This window comes from Scomber japonicus, chromosome 5, assembly GCF_027409825.1.
Source record: "Scomber japonicus isolate fScoJap1 chromosome 5, fScoJap1.pri, whole genome shotgun sequence".
Lineage (NCBI taxonomy): Eukaryota > Metazoa > Chordata > Actinopteri > Scombriformes > Scombridae > Scomber > Scomber japonicus.
Window position 1 is genome coordinate 13,432,562 of NC_070582.1, and position 22,556 is coordinate 13,455,117.

Genomic DNA, 22,556 nt, shown 5'->3' on the forward strand with positions numbered 1-22,556 from the left:
GTAGTCTAAGTACTTGAGTAAATGTTCTTTTATACCTAAATCAGGCTGAACTAAACTCATAGAAACCTTTAGTTTCAGTTTTCAAGGACCATTTAGTATTGTCTTTTGCCTCTTTTAAGTTTCAGTTTTACTTTCAATTTAAAGTCATTCAGATATGCAACCTACTAATGTTAGCCACAGTAAATAAATGTATGGTAAGAGCTAACCTTTTTTTCATTGACAATAACTTGTAACTGAAAACTCTAACTAAACTCTAAAATAAAAACAATCCAAGATGTCTCAAAGGTCTTATCAAGGGTTTCATGAAGAAATAAGTTGTACATTATTGTCATTAAAACATTTCTAAAAGACAGAGTATTCTTTTCTTTTTTTTTATCACAGAAGCTGAAGTTTCCATACTGAGTACATACATTTATGAATTTTTCTCAAAAATGGCTTGATCATGTACTCCTCTACTTTCATTTTCTGTCCAGTTTACTTTACTTGCATGGTTTTCAAGCATGTTTGGGAGGGACTCTTTTTATAACAGATTCACAGATCTGTTCCAGTTTAAATACATCCCTTTACCTACCCATAACGGAACTTTAATTTCAAGGCTTGATCAAGAATGTATCTTGACTCATTTGGTTTAAATCACTTGTGGTGTGTAGGAATTGCTTTCAGTTTCTGTTAAGTATTGGTTGGAGTATTAGTATACATTATGATCAACAGTGCTACATATTTTATGATTTTATCTATATTTTGTGTGATTATTTTTATGTTTATATATTTGTACCTTGTAATGCTTGGATTGTCTTCATATTTGACCACACTCATTATAAGTCTTGCACAATATGTTTTTGACTAGTACTCCATGTGCTGTTTATATTGGCCAGGACACTCCTGTTACAGACAGTTGTTCTCAATGAGGCCCTCTCCTGGTTAAATAAAGATCATTGTAATTTTCCATTGCATGTTTATTGTGTCACTTTACCTACAACCACCTTTGTTGATATTGAAAGATAAATACAGTTATTAACATGCCTCTATGTACCAATAAGGGGTTTTCTCTCCACCTTCACACACCATAATCCATTTGTGTAAAATGAACTCTTGACTCTGAAGCTCAATGGTATTTGTACTGTCCCTGAGTTAACTTCCTTGCAGTAGGTATGTGACCTTTCGTCTTTTTATATCTTATCTAAATAACGGTCATTTAGGGTTAACTTTTTATTACCTACAGACTAACTTTAAAACAGACTTAGCAGCAACTTTAAACGCCTTCACAAATGAAGTATATTTTCTAACATTAACAGTAGGTGAATGCTGCCCAGCACTCTCAAAAGCAAGGCTTTGATTTATGTGTTACTGGGGTCTTAAATTTCATGCTCAAGCCAACTCTGTAAATCCCACAATGCAGATAGAGAACTACTCGTTTTGACAAAAACAATTACCCCCCCCCCCCTTCCCCCGCCCAGTTTGAGTGAAGAGTTCCTTTCAGATGACTCATTTTACAGCAAGATGGGGACTAGTTCATTCTTGAAATGTGAATAATACTTTGCATCTTTGTGGCACAGGAATACAGAATATTCTTCATCCAGCATAGATGTTTCTTTTAATTAATAAAAAAAAAAAAATCAAACAAAACGTCTTTATTGTCAATCACTGTACAAAGTAAGAGTCAACATTTTTACATATTTATCATTTGTTACACTGTAGTTTGACACTCAGTCAACAGTATACTTTTAATATCTAACACACCACTTGGAAACTGCCTGAATTGGCTTGAACAAGTTACAACTATGAGGTTTTCACCTAAAAAAAAGTTAATTCTTTGAGCTGTCTCTCGACAACAAAAGCCTTGTCATTAAACACTAGTAATGATTGTGCTGCATGTATAAAGTCAAGATCATAGAGAAAAAGACAAAATATATATAGAATTTGTAATCACATTAAAAATACAATATAAGATAAATTATTTTACAAATGAACAGCATTAACATAAAAAAACAACTATAAGGCGTTATTTACTGCTGCATACAAAAGAGTGAGCTGGTACATGTAGTAAGTGTGATGACCCCTTGAAATCACTGTTACAGAACCACTGGCTTACTGGCCAAAGAGGTTTTTATTGCTGTGCGCTTAAATCAGCACAACTTGAGTTCATCCATCGGACTTTTTCCAGGTCAGACTGTAAATGTTTCACTTGGAGAACTTGTCAGGAAAGAGTTGACAGTCAGTGTTAAAATTCCATTTTTCCCAAATGCAGCGTCCGTTGTCACATCTGTAAGAAAAAGAAAAAAAAATAATTTATCCTTTCGCACTGTACTAAAATATTTACATGTTAGCTCAGACAAATATCACTATTTATGTTTAGGGAATGTCCAACCAATACAGTAGTTTAGGAAGGGGTGAAGCACTGAAAGCAATCAATCTTAATCATTTGTAATTAATTATATAATATTGGATATGCAATAGTTACAAATTCTTGCTAACTGCAATACATCACCAAAAAAACAAACAATGTGATGGGATTCAATGAATTTCCAGATATAGTGCATTAGTGTCTCACCAGTTACAAAAACAGGATATCGAGCTGATACATTTTGGACCTGCAAGCGGACCAGACAGGAGAAATAGTCCGGCTTATCTCTTGTCACAAGATCACACTCGTGGTAAGGCAAGACCTCCACAAGTCCAGTTTCTTGGCACCAGTTTAAGAAGTGCTTCTTCTCTTTTGCCTCAGCACTCAACCTGGACATGGAAGGAGCCATAATTACATTATCTTTATGTTTTGTCAACTGAACACTGTTCACATTTGTAAGATTTCAAGAGAAAGTTTTTCTTAACAGCTGCCATATAGGGAAGTGAGAAGTCTGACAGTTTTTTTAAAACACTATTTTAACAAAGCGTACCCATACCTTGCATTTTCTTTCAGACGACGACTGTCTCTGTAGTGCAACATCCATTTCCACTTCCCCGTTCTGCTAAGCTCTTGCAAGATTTCTGACATTCTTTTCATGTTGCCTAAAAATTCATACAAATGTGAGATCATTCATTAAACTGGAATGAATTATAACACACTTACCAAACAATTGCACATAGGACAAAAAAATAGTAATTTCGTAGCAAATACACATACAAAGGCTGAGGGTCTCCAGTACGGCTTTGTCAAGCATTACAAAACCACCCCTTGTGAAGAGTTCCTGGTGGGTGAGATTCACAACATCATCTGGTTCATCAATTCCTGCAAACTGCACACCTGGTGACTTCTTTAGCTCCAGCAAATGTGGAACCTGACACAGAAGAGAGCAGAGTTGTTAATTCAAGATTTATTAGCCACATTCCCGTGATTATCTTCTTACACTAAATGATTTGTTACCTCACAAATGTGCTCTGCAATGTCTTCATTCCTGAGGATGATGAGAAGAGATGAAGAACTATCCTCACCAAGGAAGAACTGGGATGGCTGTACAGCAGTATGACCCTCTGCCTCTAACTGTGCCTTTTGAAAATAAAAGGGAAATTAGTTTTAAAATTACAATTAGGCACTCCGCATGAGTGATATTTTGCTTCATTGTGAAGAACAGAACCTATGAGCTGTTTCATAATGGTTACATCCCCTCTATCTTAATCGACAGATGCAAGACCAGGAAGCTCTATAGTGCACAGACCAAGCACCTACACAGTAGTGTATGAAGATAGAGGCAATGTAATAATCCATGTTTGAAAGAAAATTTTACTTTGACAACACTTTGAGCATACAAATGGACAGCAGAGAAACTGATTAAACTGCAGAAACAGGCTGAGATGTTTAGATTTTTCCAAAAAGTTTCATCCACCATGAAAACTTGCAGTCAATCCAAGCTGACCACAACCTCCAATCATCATTAATGAACACATATCTTTTAGACCTGGAGGAGTATGAAAGTTTGAATATTTCATTTTCATTAGTTCAGGAATTCACACTATTAAGTCCATCAAAAAATATATAGAAATATTGTATTAAAACTTGTCTTACCTTGGTTTCCTCAAAGAAGGCATCATCTGATGTCACTAATATGTAGAATCTGTACTTTGTTCTGCAGGATTTCTTTACAACTGAATTCAGGTTATTCCGAAAACTCTCATCCAGTTTTCTCTTCATTTGACCACAGAAGTCAAAAGGGTCACTTGGTTCAGTCTTTGGGTAAATTCTACCCATTTGGGAGGTCTTGGCTTTAGATAGGACCTTTGTGCCAGCGCAAACATTATTCATCATTTCCTCATAAAGTGTGGTGCATTCTGCAGTAACATCAGCAATCCCAGCATGTTCCAGTTCATTGCCAGTTGCTTTAGACTTTCTTTCAGGATGCAAAGTCTTTTCTTCCTCTGTGGTGTCTGCCAAGGATTTCCTGTCAGACATGTTGACCATGATTTTTAGTCCAACAAGTGATGGTGCATCCAAGTGATCCAGAAATTCCTCCTGCTCCTCCAGATTGGAAAAGTGTACAGTCATGGGAGTGACGCAAGGAAACTTTAATTTATGTGTATCTTGTTGGCAGGGGGGTCCCCCTTCACTCCTTTTCAAAAGTAGTTTCATTTGTTCTGAGAAGATAAGGCACTCCTGTTCCATTGATGCTTGAGTTGGGTCATCCTGTAGGCACCTTTGAGAAACTTTCTCCAGAAAAGAGTTAGATCTTTCCTGGCTTTTGTTGTAGATTGTACATGCAAGTGAGCTTTGAGGTCCCAGAACAAGACTCTCATCTGTTTCGCTATCATCATTGTAATCCACCAATAAAGCCAATGCGCCTGAGCAGTTTATCTGATCCACCTTGATGTTCTCTTTAGTTGTTTGTTTGACTTTCTCAACTGAACTGTATGTCAGCAAACGTTGGTTTCCATCATCATGTTTAGAGGAACTTTTTGCAGATTCAAAAGATTGCATGGAGGTAGATGAAGAAATGTTTAATTTTGAAATGCCTGTTCCTTTGTTCTGACATGAAAGACCTTCAAGAGCAAATTTTGCTCCATCTTTATTGTTAGATTTACTGTCATTCACATTTGATAACCAACTACTCTTGGAAGGACGCTCCCTGGCCTCCCAATTATCATAATTTAGTCTTTTAAGATATGCCTTGAAACCTTCTATCTTTCTTTCTGAGAGCATGGGAGTGGATGTTGTGCATGTGACTACAGGAAATTTAGCCTGTTTATTTTTTGAAGAGTTTTCGATTTGTTCTTCTGCTTGACTTTCATCACTCTTTGATGGTTTCACAGCCATGACAGGACGCTGACTGTATGAACGGGGTTCATGAGTTAATTGGGTCTGTGATGTTTTATGTCTGTGTTGGTCAATATTTGGTTTAGTGGTTTGCAAAGACTCTGATGAAAGGGATCTGTAGGGATGACAGTCTTGTCTGACAGAGGTTTCCTGTGATTTACCTAGTTTTTCAAAGTATTGTTGATGAACTGTTGAGTCTGTTTTCTTTAGCTGCAACTTAACACCAAGTACTTCCTCTAATTTACTTTTGAAAGGTGATATAAGTGAGTGGTTTGATGATTCTGTACTCAATTCTTGTGAGGTACAGGCTGCTACCACTACTGGCTTTGTATTGTTTATTGTCTTGTCTGTAACTTCAGCTGCAGTGTCGCCTGGGGCTAAGCAAGTGGGGGTGCACTTGCTACTGGGATTAGGGGTTTGATCAAGAGAGTGTTTCATGACCGCTGTTTCATTTTGGCTGGATTTGTCAGTGTGACTTGCTTTGGAGAGAAACTTGTCAATACTCTGTAGAACTCTAAGAGTTCTTAGTTCAAGATCAGGATGAAGGCCACAAGGAGAGTTGTGGTCAGAACTTAGTGTGGACGTGTGGCAATGTTTTTGCTCAAGAGGCACTTCATCCTGTGTTGAACTTCTGCTACGATATTTCTGAGTTAGATTTTTGCAAGTTTCACCATCACTAAAAGCAGAAGTACTACTAGTGCCTGAACTAGATATGTACTTATATGGTTTCTCATCCATGGTTGGAGTAGGACATCTGTCATCAGACTCACTTCCCAAAACTACTGGCTGATAGGTTTCGTTTACATCTAGAGAGAGTTCTGCGTCTTTCCTGTACATTTGAGAAGTGCTGTATTCCTGTATGGGTAGAATGACATTAGGGAAGGTAGTATCACTGATCAATGGTATTTCTTTTTGGCCTTCAGCAACTTCTTCAACCTTGCCTTGAGAAGGTAAGACATGTGGTTGTTTAGTATCCTCTCCAGAGATGTCCATCCCAATAAATGGGATTACAACCGCACCATGGATCTTCTCCAACCCATCATTTGTTTTGTCTCTATTCCAAACTGTTTCTTCAGTCAATGTCACTTCAGCTTCACGCTTAACCTCAAAGTGAGGTAAAGGAGACTGTTGATGGAATGGTTCTTTCTGAGTTGTGTTATCAGCCTTTCCCTCTGCCTCAGTTGATTTGGTATCCTGATTTTCATGAACATTACAACTTGGACGAAAACTTAAATTGTTTTGGCTTCCAGTTTCAACATCGTCCTTTGTCTGGGGAACAGACCCATGTGCACAAGACTCTTCTAATGAACAGATGCTCTCATCAGACATGGTTAAGGCTGCCTTCTTGAAATGTACCTTGTCAATCAAACAAATATCTGTTTCTGAATTTACTTCAACTGCAGGTTCATTATGAAGAGGATCCATGCCAGACAGAATATCAGGAGCTTTGTCTGATATGGCATTTTTTTCTGTCAATGCATTCCCATTTGCAGACAGCTTCCTCAACTCCAAGTCATGGCAGACATCTGTGGTGCTGTCTGCTTGAGTTTGTTGCTCATCCAGTGGTTCTTGGCGCCTTGTAAAGCAATCTTCTTTTACTGAATCAGGGCTTTCACACACCATAGGCACTGGCTGGACACTCAAATCCCTGCCCTCCTCCTCAGCTAAAATGCAACTGTCTTTTTCATCCAGTCCATTTTCCTTGTCAAAGCAATTTTCATCTTCAATTACTTTATCTTCATCTCCTATACAACAATCCTCATCTTCATTGACATTTCTAGCTTGGCCTGGTGAGACTGCTTTAGGTTCCTCTGTAGCTAACTGCCTCTCATCTCCCAAAATATTACCACTGCAGGACATACCCAATTCTTTGTTTGTTGGATCATTACCTGTATGCAACACCTTTGGGGAAGGTTCTAGGTTGCCTTCTTGGTACAGGGTTTGTCTCACTTCCAAGTTGTTTTTCCTTCCTGTTTCAACATTGTCCTTTGTCTGGGGAACAGACCCATCTGTATAAGACCCTTTCAATGAATGGGCGCTTTCATCAGACATGGTTAATGCTGCCTTCTTCAAATGTGCCTTGTCTACAAAAGTAATGTATGTGTCAGAATTTGACCCAACTGCATGTTCATTGTGAAGAGCATCCATGCCAGAGGTAGTGTCAAGAGTTTTAACCTGTAGGGCTTGTTCATCTGTCAATGCACTCCCATTTGCACACGGCTTCCTCAACTCCATGTCATGACAGACATCTTTTCTACTGTCTGCTTGTGGTGGTTGCTCATCCAGTGGTTGTTGCTGATTACATTTTGTAATGCAATCCCCCTTTACTGAATCAGGGCTGTCACATATCATAGGTAATGATTGGTCATTCAAATCCTTGCCATCCACCATATCTGAAATGCAAAGGGCTTTCTCATTCAGTCCACTTTCTTTTTCAAAGTGATTTTCATCTTCAATCACTTTATCTTCATGTCCTATACAACAATACCGATCTTCATTAGCCTTTTTAGCCTGGCCTGGTGAGACTACACCTGACTCTTTGTTTGTTGAATCACCTGTACACATCATCTCTGGGGAAGGTTGTATGTGGCCTTCTTGGTATGGGTTTTCTTTCACCTCCCAGTTTTCCCCATCTTTGGATTTCGTTACATTATGCTCCACTGTATAAGCCATATCACCTGCTTCTTTGTTGGGGTCCACCTGTTTGTCTGCCATGGATTTGGGTGAATCCATTCCATGGCTTTGCATCAACGTTTTCTCTGTAGCTTCTGATTTCGCCATGTCATCTTTTCTTTCAGCCTTCTCATTGTTGGATCCATGTTGCATTTGGCCAATTCCTGAAGTAGTCCCACGATCCTCTGGCTGAACAAATATCTCTTCTTGTACAGGAATTACAGTTCCACCCCCTTTAACAGAGGGTAAAATGATGTGCTCCAGGAAGCCAATGTTTTCCAAAGGAATACAAGGCGTCTTACTTTCATAGATGCTTCCAACATCATTCACCACATTGATGATCTCTGTCGAGAGTACCATGTTTCTGTGACACTGGAAAAAGAAAGCATAAACGGCATATAAGAATTATATTTGATGAATACATTGTTTACACAGTGAAAACCATGACTCTGTTTTTCTATGAACATTTTGTAATCAAACAAACAATGCATATTGTAAATCACAATTAAAAAGATAGGCTATATCAAGTTGCATCAATCATAAACAAAGGGGAAAGCAAAACCTATAAAAATTGCAACTATTTGGTTCCTTCCATTTCTCTTAATCGTCCTTGATTGGTGTCCTCTTGTGGTAAACTCAATTAATTGGACTTTATCTAGTAAGGCACACACCTGTCTATATAAAAGGTTTCTCAGCTGACAATGCATATCAGAGGAAAAACCAAGCCATGAGGTCAAAGGAATAGCCTGCAGAGCTTAGAGACAGGATTGTGTCAAAGCACAGACATAGGAAAGGCTACATTGAAGGTTCCAAGCCTCCATAATTCTTAAATGGAAAAAGTTCAGTACAACCAGAAATCTACCCAGAAATGGCTGTCCAGCCAAACTGAGCAGTAAGGGGAGAAGGACTTTGGTAAGAGAGATGGCCAAGCACCTGATGGTCAATCTGGCTGAGCTCAAGAGATCCTGATTGGAGATAAGAGAAACTTCCAGTAGGACAACTATTAATGCAATACTCGACCAATCTGGGTATCATCTCAATACCATCACAATGGTAAAGCATGGTGGTAGCAGCATCATGCTGTGAGGTGTTTTTCAGTGGCAGGGATTGGAAGACTGGTCAGGGTAAAGGGAAAAATGAATGGCGCAAAATAATTAATGAAAATGTGGTCCAGAGTACTCAGGACCTCAGACTTGAGACAATGACCCTAAACACACAGCCAGGACAATACAGGAGTGGCTTTGGGACAACTGTGTGAATGTCCTACAGTGGCCCAGCCAGAGTCCTGACCCAAACCCATTCAAACATCTCTGGAGAGACCTGAAAATGGCTGTCCACTGATGCTCCCCATCCAACCTGACATAGCTTGAGAGGAGCTACAGAGAAAAATGGCATAACATTCCATGCTCAGGTGTGCAAAGCTTGTCACATCATTCCCAAGAAGACTCCAGGCTGTAATCCCTGCCAATGGTGCTTCAATAAAGCACTGACCAAAGGGTCTGAATACTTGTGTCAATGTGATATTTCAGTTTTTCCTTTTAATACATTTGCAAAAATTCCAACTCAATGATGAGTTTAAAAAATAATTTAAACTATTTCAACATAAGGCTACAACTAGGGATGTCAACGGTTAACTGTTGATCAGTTAACCACAAAGAATATTTTTTAGATTTGTTATGGATGTTGTTGTATAGGTTAATCTGCATACACACTCCATGAATGCATACAAAATAACATGATTACAACATCAGATATTCTTTTTGAACAGATAACGTAGCAATGTAAAGCCAATTCCTACATGGACTGTTACGGGTTGTTTGTAGCCTTAATGTTGCTAGGCGAAGAAGTATCTTAAAGTCTGTTCGTAGTGAGTCAGCCCTGAAAGTATTTTGTTAGTCCAGTTTAATCTGCGGATGGTTTTTGAAGGTGTGTGGTGTGTTTTTCTACAAAGGAAATGAAAAATATATTCATGATAAATTCTTCCAATGTCTCTACTGCAGAAATGAAATATGTCAAGCTGCCAGCTACCACTGGGACAAATGATGAGCTCCGAAAGAGAAACTGGAAGTCTTACAAATGCTAACTGCTGCAGAAAATCATTTTTGACCATTTCCAAAAGCTTGTCAGGAGAATATGCAAGTATGCATCTAAACTTGATTTAAGTTAACAGTTATATTTAAAAAGTAACATTTTTCCAAAAACAGCAGTCATCGTATCATAAGGGTAGACTTATATTTAGGCTAATATGGTACCCACAGTATGCTGTACATAAAGAACAAGCACCCAGCTGCCATGTCCAAGGATTGTTTGCAGTCGCAGCCAAAGATACCATCACTGCTAGCTGGAGGGAAAAGGTGTGATGCGTGCCAGTCTGAGGCTGCCACCCAGATGCCTTGCCAAATGGTTGAGACCGATATGCTGCCAATCAGTGTGGTAGAAGGCAATTGTGTGACTAAACACATTCAAAAACAATTTGAGGAGAAAAAGGATGAGCTAAAAGTAAAGCTAGCCAGGGTAGACAAGCTATCTTGGACCACTTGCTGCTGCACAGCTTGTACAAATGAAACCTACCTCACAACTTTTTTTTAAAAGTTCACTGGTTAGTTAGCAGTCAATGGGCATTATTCCCGAGCAAAATTAGCCAAAACTAACATCCCTAAAACATAACAATATGAAAAAAAGTGCACGAATGCTTTCTGGTTGCAGTGTACCTGGCAATAAATATTTTCTACATCCTAAAGAACATTTGAAAATCACAATAAAAACATTCAGTGGAAAACAGTTTGTCATCAACGTATAGTTACATTAAAAGCAAACTGGAAATGTGCTTACCTCATGTAGTCTGATTGATGACTTGAGTAAGTTCAATGTCTCAGTTGCTTCTTTGTGTTCCCTCGGCACAGAAGTCTCCTTTTTGTTGACTTGTGAATCTGAAATGACAACCCCTGCTTTGGAGTTTCTCAGTGATAAGTCCAAAATCTGAGATTCTTGGTCCATGACAGAGGTATCTTTTTTACTGAGGTCCAAAGCATTTTCAACAGGAAGGTCTGAGGTGTTCGGTAAACTCCCTAATGGATCAAATAAATTGCCGTTGAGGACAGACTGAGCTGGGGCTGATCCAGTTCCACTGGATGTTACCAAAGAAGCACTCTCTGCTAAACATGGATATGTAAAGTTCGACTCAAGGTGAAAGAGCCTAGCTGTTGACCGGCTATAAAAAAGACCTATCCACATGTGGATGATGAGACGAAACTCTTCACTGGTGTCTTGAATGGAGAAATCCCACGGGCTATCAAAAAATGATAAATGTATAAAAATAAGCTCTTTCACAGGATCATGTCATGTCATTTCACCAAAAGTAAAATTTCCCACATTTGTTAATTAAATAAAAATAAGTTTGGAAAATGTGTGACTCCTTATGTTGAGATACCTTATATAATTTAGTAACACAGTATACATACCCATGCAACGCTCGGACGATAGCCTTCTCCTTTAAGTCAGTTGAAAACTTGGTGTCTAGACTGAAGTCATAGTTTTCTTTCCACTGCCTTGTGATTTGGAGAGATCCATCCTTGTTATCAAAGGTACGGGGGTTTCTGAACTTTGTCCTGAACACCATGTGTTTTTTCAGGGATTTGAGAATCCTGTTATCTCTGTCTTCCCGACCAACCGAGGGATGTAGTGTTTGAATTCCAATGCCATACTTTGTCTGGTGACGGTGCAGCAGTCTAGTAGAACCACTTATAGGGGATACCTGGAAGGGTGTACCTGGTAAACCCAACAGTAGAGAGGAAGACGGGGGCAATGAGTAAGCATGTTCTTTAGACACCAAACCAACCAACTCACTGCCTCCCACAAGATGGTTTGGAGAAGGAGACTCAAGAGGATGAATGGGTCTAGCAGTAGACTTTCTAAGTAGTGCATGAAGAACTGACTTTTGCTCAGCACTGGTAACATCTTTTGTAAGACCACACTTCTTCAAACTTGACTCAGGTTTTCTCTCAAGTTCTGGGTTTGGTTGTGGTGGAACCTGGTCATTACTGGCACCAAGTGCCAAGTCAGCAAGTAAGTTCAAAGCATCTGTAGATGAGCAAGCAGTCTGCATTTTTTCCTTAACAGTCTTCCTGACAGAATTATCCCTAGTACATTCTTTGTTTTTGAGTTTTTCACTTGCATAACAAGCTGGGGTTTGAAAATGCAACCACCCTGTGAAGACAAAACAGAAAAGAAAAAAGAGACACTGCATGAAGATAAAAAGTAGCACATTGAAAGCATTTGAAAAATACCAGTGTATTACAATTATGAGCTTGTAACCAATAGGGCTGGGCCATATGAACAGAATCCTTGAATCCCAATATAGGTAATTTCATGTCCTGATAATACCCACAGCAATGTAGCACATTTTAAATCAGTGCATAAACAGTTGGTCCTTGTGCCACCCAAGCTATTATTGCGTAACAAGTGTTGTTACGTTACTGACAGTGAACCAGGTGAAGTACTCAAGTACTATGCCTGGTTCACTGTCTCTCCTGTGTGTGCAGCACACACACAGAGGGCTAAGCCAGCCCACGGTGAACCATAGAGAGCAGAGGAGAGTAGCACGACCATGACCAATGACAGCAAAATGCAATAGGGACTCTCACATTGAGTTGAAATGAAACAAGTGCACATAAATTTGGTAAACATGGATAAAGACTATTTTGCGTTTTGCTGTCATTTCTAGTCACCATCTCACTGCTTCTCTCCTCTTTCTCAGCATTGGTGAACCGAGCCCACCATGTGTATGCAGCACAGCAGAGGAGACAGAAAGTCAAGAAGAGTAATTTATAAATATGATATGGGCAAAAAATGGACAAACTCCAAATTATGAAAAATATTGCTATAAAGAGTGTGACTCACATCACAATGAAATAAAAAATAGAGCATATTGAACAATAGATGTTTTTCTATCGTCACACCATATATATCATATCGCACAGCCCTAGTCGCCAACATGTAAACTAGTCAATGTTTTCAATTGTAGAGATTGGTTTATAAGACAATAATGCCACCTTTGAGTGCAGATGCATAGGATTAGCAAAAATGCCATGCAAGCAAGAGAAGAGCAAACCCAAGCTAAGAAAGAGCAAATACTAAGCAAAGCACAGCGAGAGCATGTTGAGGACAGTTGTACAAGCAGAACGGGCAAGAATAGGGTCAGTCAATTTCACAGTCGTGCACAATCATGCACAAAAAACAAACACTGAAACTCTTAGCATTTTCAAATATGACTTACATTTCTTTTTAATATATTCTGCAGGGATGTCTTGGTGCTTTTTGAGTGTTTTAATCCTGCCCCTCCTTGGGAAAATTGATGGAGGCCTTTGTATGATTTGAGGTTGTTTTTCTGAAATGGTTTGTTCTTGTGTCTCTGATGTGTCTTTCTTTAGTTGAGTGTCCTGACCCTCAGTTTTCTTTACCTTATCTGGTGTCTCTTTAGGTGTCAGGCCTAAGGCAAATGCAAAAAGAGGGTCAACTGACAGCATCTTTGAAACTTCCTTGACTCCTACACTGGTTTTCTGTACACCTGTTATTGCATTCGTACTCCTCAACGTCTCAGTGTCTGAGTCACCTTTGCTCTTCTTAAGACAAGGCTCAGTTTCTTGTGTGGTATCTGCAATTTCCTTTGAAATAAGAAGATCAGTTTTTCTCTTTCCCCTTGAAAGTACAGATTTCAGTTTCCTCAACAGAAATTCACCCTTTGTATGGGAGATGCTATCAGTAGGTTTTTCTTGAACTGCTTTTGAGGGAGGAGTCTGTATGCTATCCTTCTCTGAAGATTGCTCAGAACTCTTCAAAGTCAATGAACCATTGCCAGCATCTAACTGTCTCCAAATGCTGTGTTCAGGATTTAGCTGACTGTCCACAACATTTTGAAGATTGTTCCTTCCATCCTTGGATTCTGTCAACTCTGCCTTGTCCTCTGCTGTTTCCAGAGCAGTGCTTGACTTTTGCTCCATCTCCACCGCTCCATGAGTGTTGGCCAGGACATCAACCAACATTTCCTCCTGGATCTGTGCAGCTTTTGTAGATTGAAATGTATCCTTTAAAGACTTAATCTGATCTGCAAAGTCTACAGTGCCATGAGGAACCAAGATTCTTCCACAATTGCTGATTACTGGCTTTAAGTCCCAGCGTTCAGTTTTCTTTCTCAGTGAACAAGTGTCAAGTCCCATTGAAATGGTGTTTTCAAATGTCTCCTTTCCTGATTCAGTCTTTTCCTCCTCTGCTACGACTAAACTAACCGTAGCGGATCGCAATATTCTACTTGTTGATGATAGTCTATACTTGCGCTTATTTCTTGGTCGTTTTCTCCAATCAACAACTGGAGGTTTGTTCAACTGTGATTGGGCTAATGGTTCTGTGGCCTTGTCATCCCTCTGACTCTTTAAATTATTATCCTCCATTGGTATTTTGAAAGTTTGCGAACTGAGAGTCTGAACAAGTTCTTTAGATTCCTTTTTTCGAGCTTTGTAATGTCCCCTGCGTACTTTCCTCCGTCGCGTTTTAGTGGGAATAGGGACCTCAGGGCAACCCAAAACCCTTTTGGTTATGACAGTGTCATCATTCATAGAGTTCACTCCTGCTGTTTGTAATTTGGCTGTTGAAAAACCAGGAAGCTGAAAGTCATTATGCTTTGTTGCTGATGCAGTACTGATCGCAGTCAGACTCTCATCAGTGACAGTTCGCTCTGCTGAAGTAATACTGACAATCAGCTCTGCTCGTAGGTCATCTGCTGTAGGGGGAGTTAGGCAAGTCTTTGTCCCCATATCATCAGTTTTGATAAGCTCAGTCAGGTCAGATTTTTCAGTGTCTTTGGTTGCATCTCCAGCTTGCAAATCATTTGGTACAACATTTTGAGAGACTGTTAAGTTAACCTGTGCTTCAGCACTTGTTATACAACTGTCCACATTTGTCTCAATGTTTGCTGGAGATATCTGGCCTGCCAACTGATCTTCTGACCCTATGTCAACAGGACAGTGTGGTGCCTCCTCAGGTGATGACAGACAGATGTAGACATCATCATCAAGGTCTTCTCTTCGCTCCTCTTGTCCAGCTGCCAGGATTTCTGAGGCCTTTGACACTGGCAGTTGAAAAGAAATTGGTTTGCTCAGGTATGACCTGATGCTTTGCCATTCCCTGTTGGTCCACTCTGGTGATGTGTAAAGGTGTTTATGGGCATCAGGTACATCATACTGATCTGGGAAGATGCTTGCTTCCCTAGAGGGACTTGATGCCAACCCAGGATTTATCAGTGCAGCATAACTCTGCATATGCTGAACCAACACGTCACACAGATCTTCGCTTGGGTCAATAGGCGTTTTCTCAACTTCACCCTCTGCATAACTTAGTACTGGTAGAACCCGAAGAATTTCAGATGACATGAAAGGCTTTTTCTGTCCTAATTTTGTATCTGTGATAAATCGAGAAAGAATACTTGATTAATTTCTACTTTTGCTCTCTTGAATATCATTAATCAATCAAAAACTTAAAGTTCCATTGAGCAGGGAAAATGTCAATTCATGTAAGTGATAAAATGAAGCAAATCAACTGAAAATATCCACCATTAAACATGCTGTAATTACCTCTCTGTATAACTCGTGAGTCTGGAAACACAAACAAGCCTTGCAGTACGTCAGTGGCACTGGAACCAGTATCTGGAAAAACACAAAGATATATGGCTGACCCCAATCTACACAGAATTAAGCTTTTTTTTTTTTTTAAGTGTTCATAATTTGTATATCTTACCATCATAGGTGAGAAAGTGGGATGAGTGCAAGAGGATGAGAAATCCCCCATCATTCAGTGGAAAAGTGAGAGCCTATGCAAAAAAAACCCACCAGATGTTAGATAGCAACTAAAAGTCAACCATAAAATATCAATAATTTGCTGATTACAGTTGTAAAATGTAAGGGTTTGCATGGTTTTCCAATACTCTGTGTCATTATTTTTGACATTTCATAAACAGAATGACTACGCCCTATTATTGCTTTGAAAGGTTGATAATAAACTTACCAGATCTTTCTCCTTTATCTGCTGAAGAAGGACAGATAGTGAGCTTGTTCCCTCTGCCACAGACGAAACCAACTCACACAGGATGCAGTATAAGCTATCCAGAAAGACTAAAAGATAGCAAAAGGCCAAATTCAGTAATGGTACATTCATTAAACCTTCTTATATAGAGACATTAATAAAGCAGGATTTTCTCCAACCTTCACCAGAGAAGCAGGTTTCAAAGACAGCTCTTGGCAAGAGCTGTCGAAGATCTGACATGGAAATGGCTCTGTCAACTTTCACTACTGGTGGCCTTTAATGAAAACCAAGACAAAGCATAGAAAACATGTTAACTGTACAATCTCAATCATTGAAGTCTTTAAAGAAAACATTTGTATATGTATTACATGTGTATTTTCTAGGTTTTCTTTAACTTACAGTTTTGCAGGGATGATTGCCCCTACTGGAGACTTCAGCCTAACATCATAGAACTGGGTGCCTATTTGAAGTTGACCTCCCCATGGCATATAATGAAACACTGGAATAAAAATAATCAAATAAAAAAAAATATTTAAAAAGCGATACACATGGTAATAAAAGTCAATTTACAGTCAATTACATATGTTCATTACAAATTATTGAAAAAAAAAATTACTGCCTTAATTTAAACGGTACTAGATGTATGATTTTTTCATCAGCTATGGTTACATGTAGCAAGTTTCTTTGCCTGAAACCCATTATTGAACATGACAGTACTAATCTACTTCTTCTGAGGGCAACTAGGGCCTATAAATAATGTTGCAATGTTTTTATAATTGTTAAATAAAGTTATGTTAACAAAGTTAAGGAAAGGAAAGTTTGTTAAAGTTAAATACAGTACTGTTATAAGTAAGTTAAATAAAGCCCTACTAATAAAGTTAAGGTGAATAAATAGTTTTAATAAAGTTAAAGTACTATTCATGAGGTTAACATCAAGTGTTACTGTTATAATAAAGTATTACTAGTAAAAGGTAAGTTGAATAAAGTAATTTTATCATAAATTACTGCTAATAAAGTTAGGATAAATAAGGTACTGTTACAATTAAGTTAAATAGAGTAATTGCAATAAAGTTAAGTAGAATAGAGTATTTTTATAATAAGGTAAAATAAAGTACTATTTAACTTTATTATAACAGCACTGGTGCTTTTATTCTGAAGCACACAGTTTATCTCAGGCAGGAAGTGCAGTTGCTGTAACATGAATCTTTCAGTTAAAACAGTACCAGTTAGCAGAAAGTTAAACTGTTACCAATAAAAAAGCACATCACCTCACCCCCATACGTCACACACACTCACCCAGGAGTGGTCTGGGTGCACAGGTGTGATGTATGTAGGGGAGGTTGTTTTTTTTTTGTTTGTGAGAGGAAGAGGGCAAGAGAAACAAAATGCCAAAATGGGTGTCAAGCTGCTTAAAATCTTTGTGATATAGCAATTTACTATATCCCACATAGAACAAGCTTTGATACATTTGAGCATATTCAATATATCGCCCACCCCTAGAAACATATATGGGGTTTACTATGTATTACATTTTACTTACCCAGTTTTTTCTCCACACTGAAAAGAGAATTCGGAAGGAAAAAAAATGTCAATATGACTTCAAACATTCCCAACTTGTATGAACTGGTATTTGGTCAGGTATGTAATGTATTTTAACATAAGGGGCAGAGTGTGTGTTGCCGTGGAGTACCTTTTCTCCTGTGGTTCTACATGTGTTGTTTTGGTGTCTGTATATGAAAATGCCACAATGGCAAAAGGACAGGCAAGGCTAGGAGATCGGGCTGTTTCACTGCTTCCATCATCTAGCAGCTCATACAGGTAATACTGCAAAACAAAAAGAACAGGCACATGACTACATAATGTCCTGCCATTTTCTTCTTATTAACATGAGTGCATGTTCCCTACGGTGCTCAATATTGTGCTCAGTTTCACACAGATAAGAGACAAGAGAGATAAGAGACACATAGAGGTTGCAACATGTGACCACTGATAGGGTCCTAGGGGATATGCAACTTTTCACAAAGACAAGTTCTTTTGTGGGTGGTTTCATTCTCATTTTCTGTATGTTTGTTATTCTACATGAAGTGAGAGGAAAGTGATGTTATATCTGTGCTGAATGACTTTAATCACTGCAATCAAATCAATTAACAAAATAAGATGGTCTCCAGATTATAATTATCTCTGTCATCATGGTACTCAGTCACATGCCTCCCCTTACCTGGGCCCTCTCAAATGCCAGAAAGGAACTGGTTTTGGCAGAAACTGAAGGCAACTGCTCAGACACGTGACCGTCAAAACCTGCAGTGGGTGCAGTTAAATTCTGTGTGTAGTTCTCCAAAACCTTGTTAACTCTCCCCTGTTGGTGACAACAAAGGATAATTATTCACTTCATAGGATTTCTTTTCTTTTCTTTGAATGAACAAGAAACACGTTAACCCTTTGTTCAATACCTTTGTCAGCCTGATGATGGCAATGTACCCTGATTTCCCATGATACCAGCGATTCAGGTCCAAACAGTCAGAGTACATGGATATGTACACACCTGTGTAAACACAGAACACTTTCACTTGATGTGTATTTGGTTTAAAGTAAATACATGAAGATTGTTTATTAGGATTTCATCACAATCATAAAAAACACAGTTTAACTCAAAACTCTGAAGAAGCATTCCAAAGAAGTGACGCCCACATATACCACACCTTAAAAGATGAATGTGTCATAAGAGTCAAGGACACATCACATGTGCAGCCACTATTCGAATGACCTCACTCACTGCTACCGAGCAAGCAACATGAAAATGTTACATCACACTCTTAGGTAAAATATGCTTTACTGGATTGAAGTCTATTTGATAGACCATAATCCTAAAAAAGACCTACTAAGATATAAAAAGAAATCTTTAATGAAGTCCAACAGGGGTGGACGCTGTTTTTGAGAAGAATTGCAGTTCACAGAATGTAGTTAAAACACATAAACAAGTATTTAAGGTTAATTACTTTTAAAATGTGAATGAGGATAGATTAAACACTTGACTATGAGTGGCATACCCTTATGTTTTCTTACTCATGGAAACAGTTACATGATTGATGAACACTTGACAGAGTGGCTTTAAGGTAGGTTTTCTTCCTCCTCCTTAGTGTAGGAGGTAAGAAAGCCAAGAACTGGTTTAGCAGGTTTGGCATTTGCTTTATATTCACTCACCAACACTGATATTTAACCCTTTAGAATATACAGTATGACTTTTTAAAACATTTCTTGAAACCATAAAAAATATAGTCAAAATGTTAACAATACATGTCTTTCTTATGAGAAGTTGAACAAAGAAATCTGTTGTGGCTCCGCTTGAATCTGCACAGGAACCATAGATCAAAACAAGAACGGATGTGAAGTAAAACAGAGATTAACACTGTGTACATTACACGTGACACAGTGGAGCTCTTGTTTTCATGTAGCACTCCAGTGTGCTTTTATACTACTGCTCACTGAAAAACAACTCCATAAAAAAGGACCTAAATTGATAACCTCCACTTATCACAGCCACACCAGTTAGAGTGATAATAAATAAATAATTTAAGAGGCAACATTTTAAACATTTTAAACTTAATGTTAAGTTAAAACAAGGGGAAACAGACATATTTAACAGGACTGCATGTTAACATTAACTGGGATTACTGTTTTCAAGCACAGCTTTCACATTCACTGGCTTGTATATCATGAACTGCTCAAACTTAAGTTTCTGTTTCACATAAGAAATTCTTCCACTTTCATTTGTATACATTCATACAGCTCTTTCCTTTACTTTCAATTTCACAACCAAGGGAACACTGGACACGTAGCATGGACTGCTCCTAAGCTTGATTTCTACTACAAGAACTTTGGACAGTCTGCCTGCATGGACAGTGTCCTGGATTTTGATCATTAAGGTAACCTTTTAGGATCACTTCAATTCAAGGATAAAGGTTAAATGTTAAGCTTTGCATTTTTAAACAAGTAAACAGTTAAGTTATATGTTAATATTTCACAGTTATTACATAGATATCTTAACTTGTTTTTCCTGTATGGAAAATGACCCTTTGTTTGCTGTACATTTTTGCTATGCATTCACAGCAGTGCTTACCTTTCAAGGGGTCTCCCAAAGTTGTGCAAGAGCTGTTTCCAGTGAGCACACTAGTTTCTCCAAGTGCATTAGCCTTAAAAAAAAAACAAGATTTGTGAATTGTAATAAATTACATTTGTTCAAACAAGTATTTTATAAGGTGTGGCAGTGTTTTTTGTCTCTACCTTGTTGACATCATCAAACAATAAAAACCCGTAGGTTTCTTCCAGATCCTCTTCTGAATATCCTATTTCTCGTCTCTTTTCTCTGAAGGCATTATACTGGGAGAAAAGGCCGAGGGGAAGGAGAAGGAAACAGTTCAGACAGTGGCAGATAAGTCATTCTGATTTCATGTTTGAGGTTCCGGTCAAAGTTTTTCATGCACTCACTTTATTCTTTAGCAAATTATAATAGCTATACTACTACAATAAAACTAGAATTATTACAACAAGTACTAAAGTTGAAAAGAAAGAAGTAAAATTAAGTGTTTCACAAAGTACTTTTTGACATCAAACCATGTGCAGGTTTAATCTGTATGTAGTTTTATGTTTAATGACATTTAAATATTGGGACATATGAACACAATAATGGACTAACCTTTTCTTCCAGTGCAGAATTTCTAATCAGGACAGCGGACTTGTATCTGAAAGACTGCTTTGACTCTTCATACAAGTACGCACTTTGAAGAGGAGCCAAAATGTTGTTTTTAAAGTCGTCACAGCTTTCTGGCACAGGTATAAAAACACCTAAAAGTGGACAAAAAAACATTTATTATGAGAACATACAAGCGACACGGCGACAGAAAAGCAAAAAATACGTTTCTTTTTTTTCTAAGGAAAAGTCGCCGAGCTGTTTTACAGTGCTGGGACTGTTTGTCCTCTTTGGTACGACACCTCAGCTCCACGTCCTGCTCTTATTTTATGAAATGGCGAGTGTAAATGATATGTCTAACAAATCCGATCAACGTTTAGTTTTAAAGTGAAAGTTACACGAGAGCAGAAAAAGCTCCGTCACCTTTACTCGAGGCACCATCGGTCCCACTTTCCATTGCTGAAACACTTATGAAATCGGTGGTTCTCCTTTTGCCCTTCGTTGAAAACAGTTGTCTCTGGTTTTAAACATCACTACAAGATTACAAAGCCCCACATATTCGCTTTCCTATAAACTTTTTCTTTTTTGTACAGTCACTTGAGCTTTGGCCGCAGTTGAATAGACATACTAAATGCGACAACCAAACCAGGAAGTTACAAAATAACCGAGAGTCTGATCCATGGTCCAAACACGTCAGAGCAAAAAAGACATCCACTTTATCCCAATTTGATCGTTTCACGGATGATAGGTCCGTTAAATAATGAAAGCATCTCAGTGTCCACTTGTTTCCATATAGGGATGATTGGCGCATGTATAGTCGAAAAAGAAACAGAAACCTATCGAGGCTGTAGCGTCCATCTTGAAAGCCTCCACTGACTGAGCTGGAGAGAGAGGGAGTTGAACACATGCCGAGGCTGCGCCTGCGGTTCAGTCTTCCTGAGCAGGGCTTGGCAGTGTGCTCATCCTTACAGTCAAAAATCAATGATTAATATCTACACACTGACGGGCAATGTCAAACAGCTTATGGCTTAGCAAGAAACGGTCAGCCATAGCTGTAGCAGGTCCACAAAATATTACAGAGGCAAGTGGTTTAGTCCAGTGGTGGAAAGTCAATTTTAACTTGAAAATTTATATTTTGGGCAATCTTTACTTCCTGCTCCACGTCATATATTATAATAGTCGAATATTATAAATATTCTTATACTCCATTACATTTATTTTTTAGTAACTTTTCGGATGAAGATTTTAAAAACAGGGTTGGGAAAATACTTTGGAAATGTAATAGATTATAGATTACTAGTAACCCTATTTAATAGGCTAATGTAACTATTTCAATTACTTAATCAAAGTAATGTAACTTATTACATTTGATTACTTTTTTCTTCTAATGAATGTTTTAAACTGTTGGGGTACTAAGTGTGCCCAAACACCAAAATATAAGTTCAATTATTTTTCATAGTGAAATGATGTGTAAGGGAGATAATTTCTTATTTCATGTACATTTTGGAATATAAAATAAATATGTTTTATGAAAAAGGACAACATAAGATGTGCGCTCCAAATAAGCCCATGTCATGATTTATTTACAAAATATGAAAAAATATATTCAAAATCTCAAAGTCTGACTTCAGATGTTAATCATCAACATTTTCATAAATATCTCAGTAACTGTAAAGGATTTGCTTTGTAATTGAAATACATAATGTTAATCCCCAACACTGCCTACAACACTGAAATTTGATATTTTGGCAGTTTTCTTACCTACACTCACTCGCCTCTTTATTGGGTACACCTGTTAAGTCTAATTAAATCCAGTGGTTTCTATGGTTTACATGGTTTAAAAATAGCAGGTAACTTCAAATACTGTCAAAAACCACTGCA

General features: G+C 38.2%; 1 protein-coding gene across 1 annotated transcript; it reads right to left on the reverse strand.

The window, feature by feature from the left end:
• Positions 1-1,616: 1,616 nt before the first annotated feature.
• tasor2 (transcription activation suppressor family member 2) lies at positions 1,617-21,536 on the reverse strand. The gene is made up of 22 exons (XM_053318647.1): positions 21,099-21,536; positions 20,682-20,830; positions 20,270-20,365; positions 20,106-20,178; positions 18,439-18,530; positions 18,207-18,344; positions 17,679-17,812; positions 17,529-17,545; positions 16,388-16,487; positions 16,168-16,262; positions 15,971-16,077; positions 15,704-15,776; positions 15,541-15,612; positions 13,191-15,368; positions 11,377-12,121; positions 10,748-11,204; positions 4,001-8,287; positions 3,362-3,484; positions 3,122-3,275; positions 2,901-3,006; positions 2,552-2,733; positions 1,617-2,263 (listed from the first exon to the last, which is right to left on the reverse strand). The coding sequence occupies exons 1-22, from the start codon at positions 21,130-21,132 to the stop codon at positions 2,166-2,168; spliced, it is 9,510 nt and encodes a 3,169-aa protein (XP_053174622.1). The 5' UTR covers positions 21,133-21,536; the 3' UTR covers positions 1,617-2,165.
• Between the last annotated feature and the right edge of the window lie 1,020 nt (positions 21,537-22,556).

Coding starts and splice junctions, on each gene's coding strand:
- tasor2 (XM_053318647.1), bottom strand. CDS start 21,132: ATGGAAAGTGGGACCGATGGTGCCTCGAGTAAAG. Junction 20,831..21,098: donor CGATGGTGCCTCGAGTAAAG/GTGACGGAGCTT, acceptor GTCCACTTTTAG/GTGTTTTTATACCTGTGCCA. Junction 11,205..11,376: donor ATCGTCCGAGCGTTGCATGG/GTATGTATACTG, acceptor ATTTTTTGATAG/CCCGTGGGATTTCTCCATTC.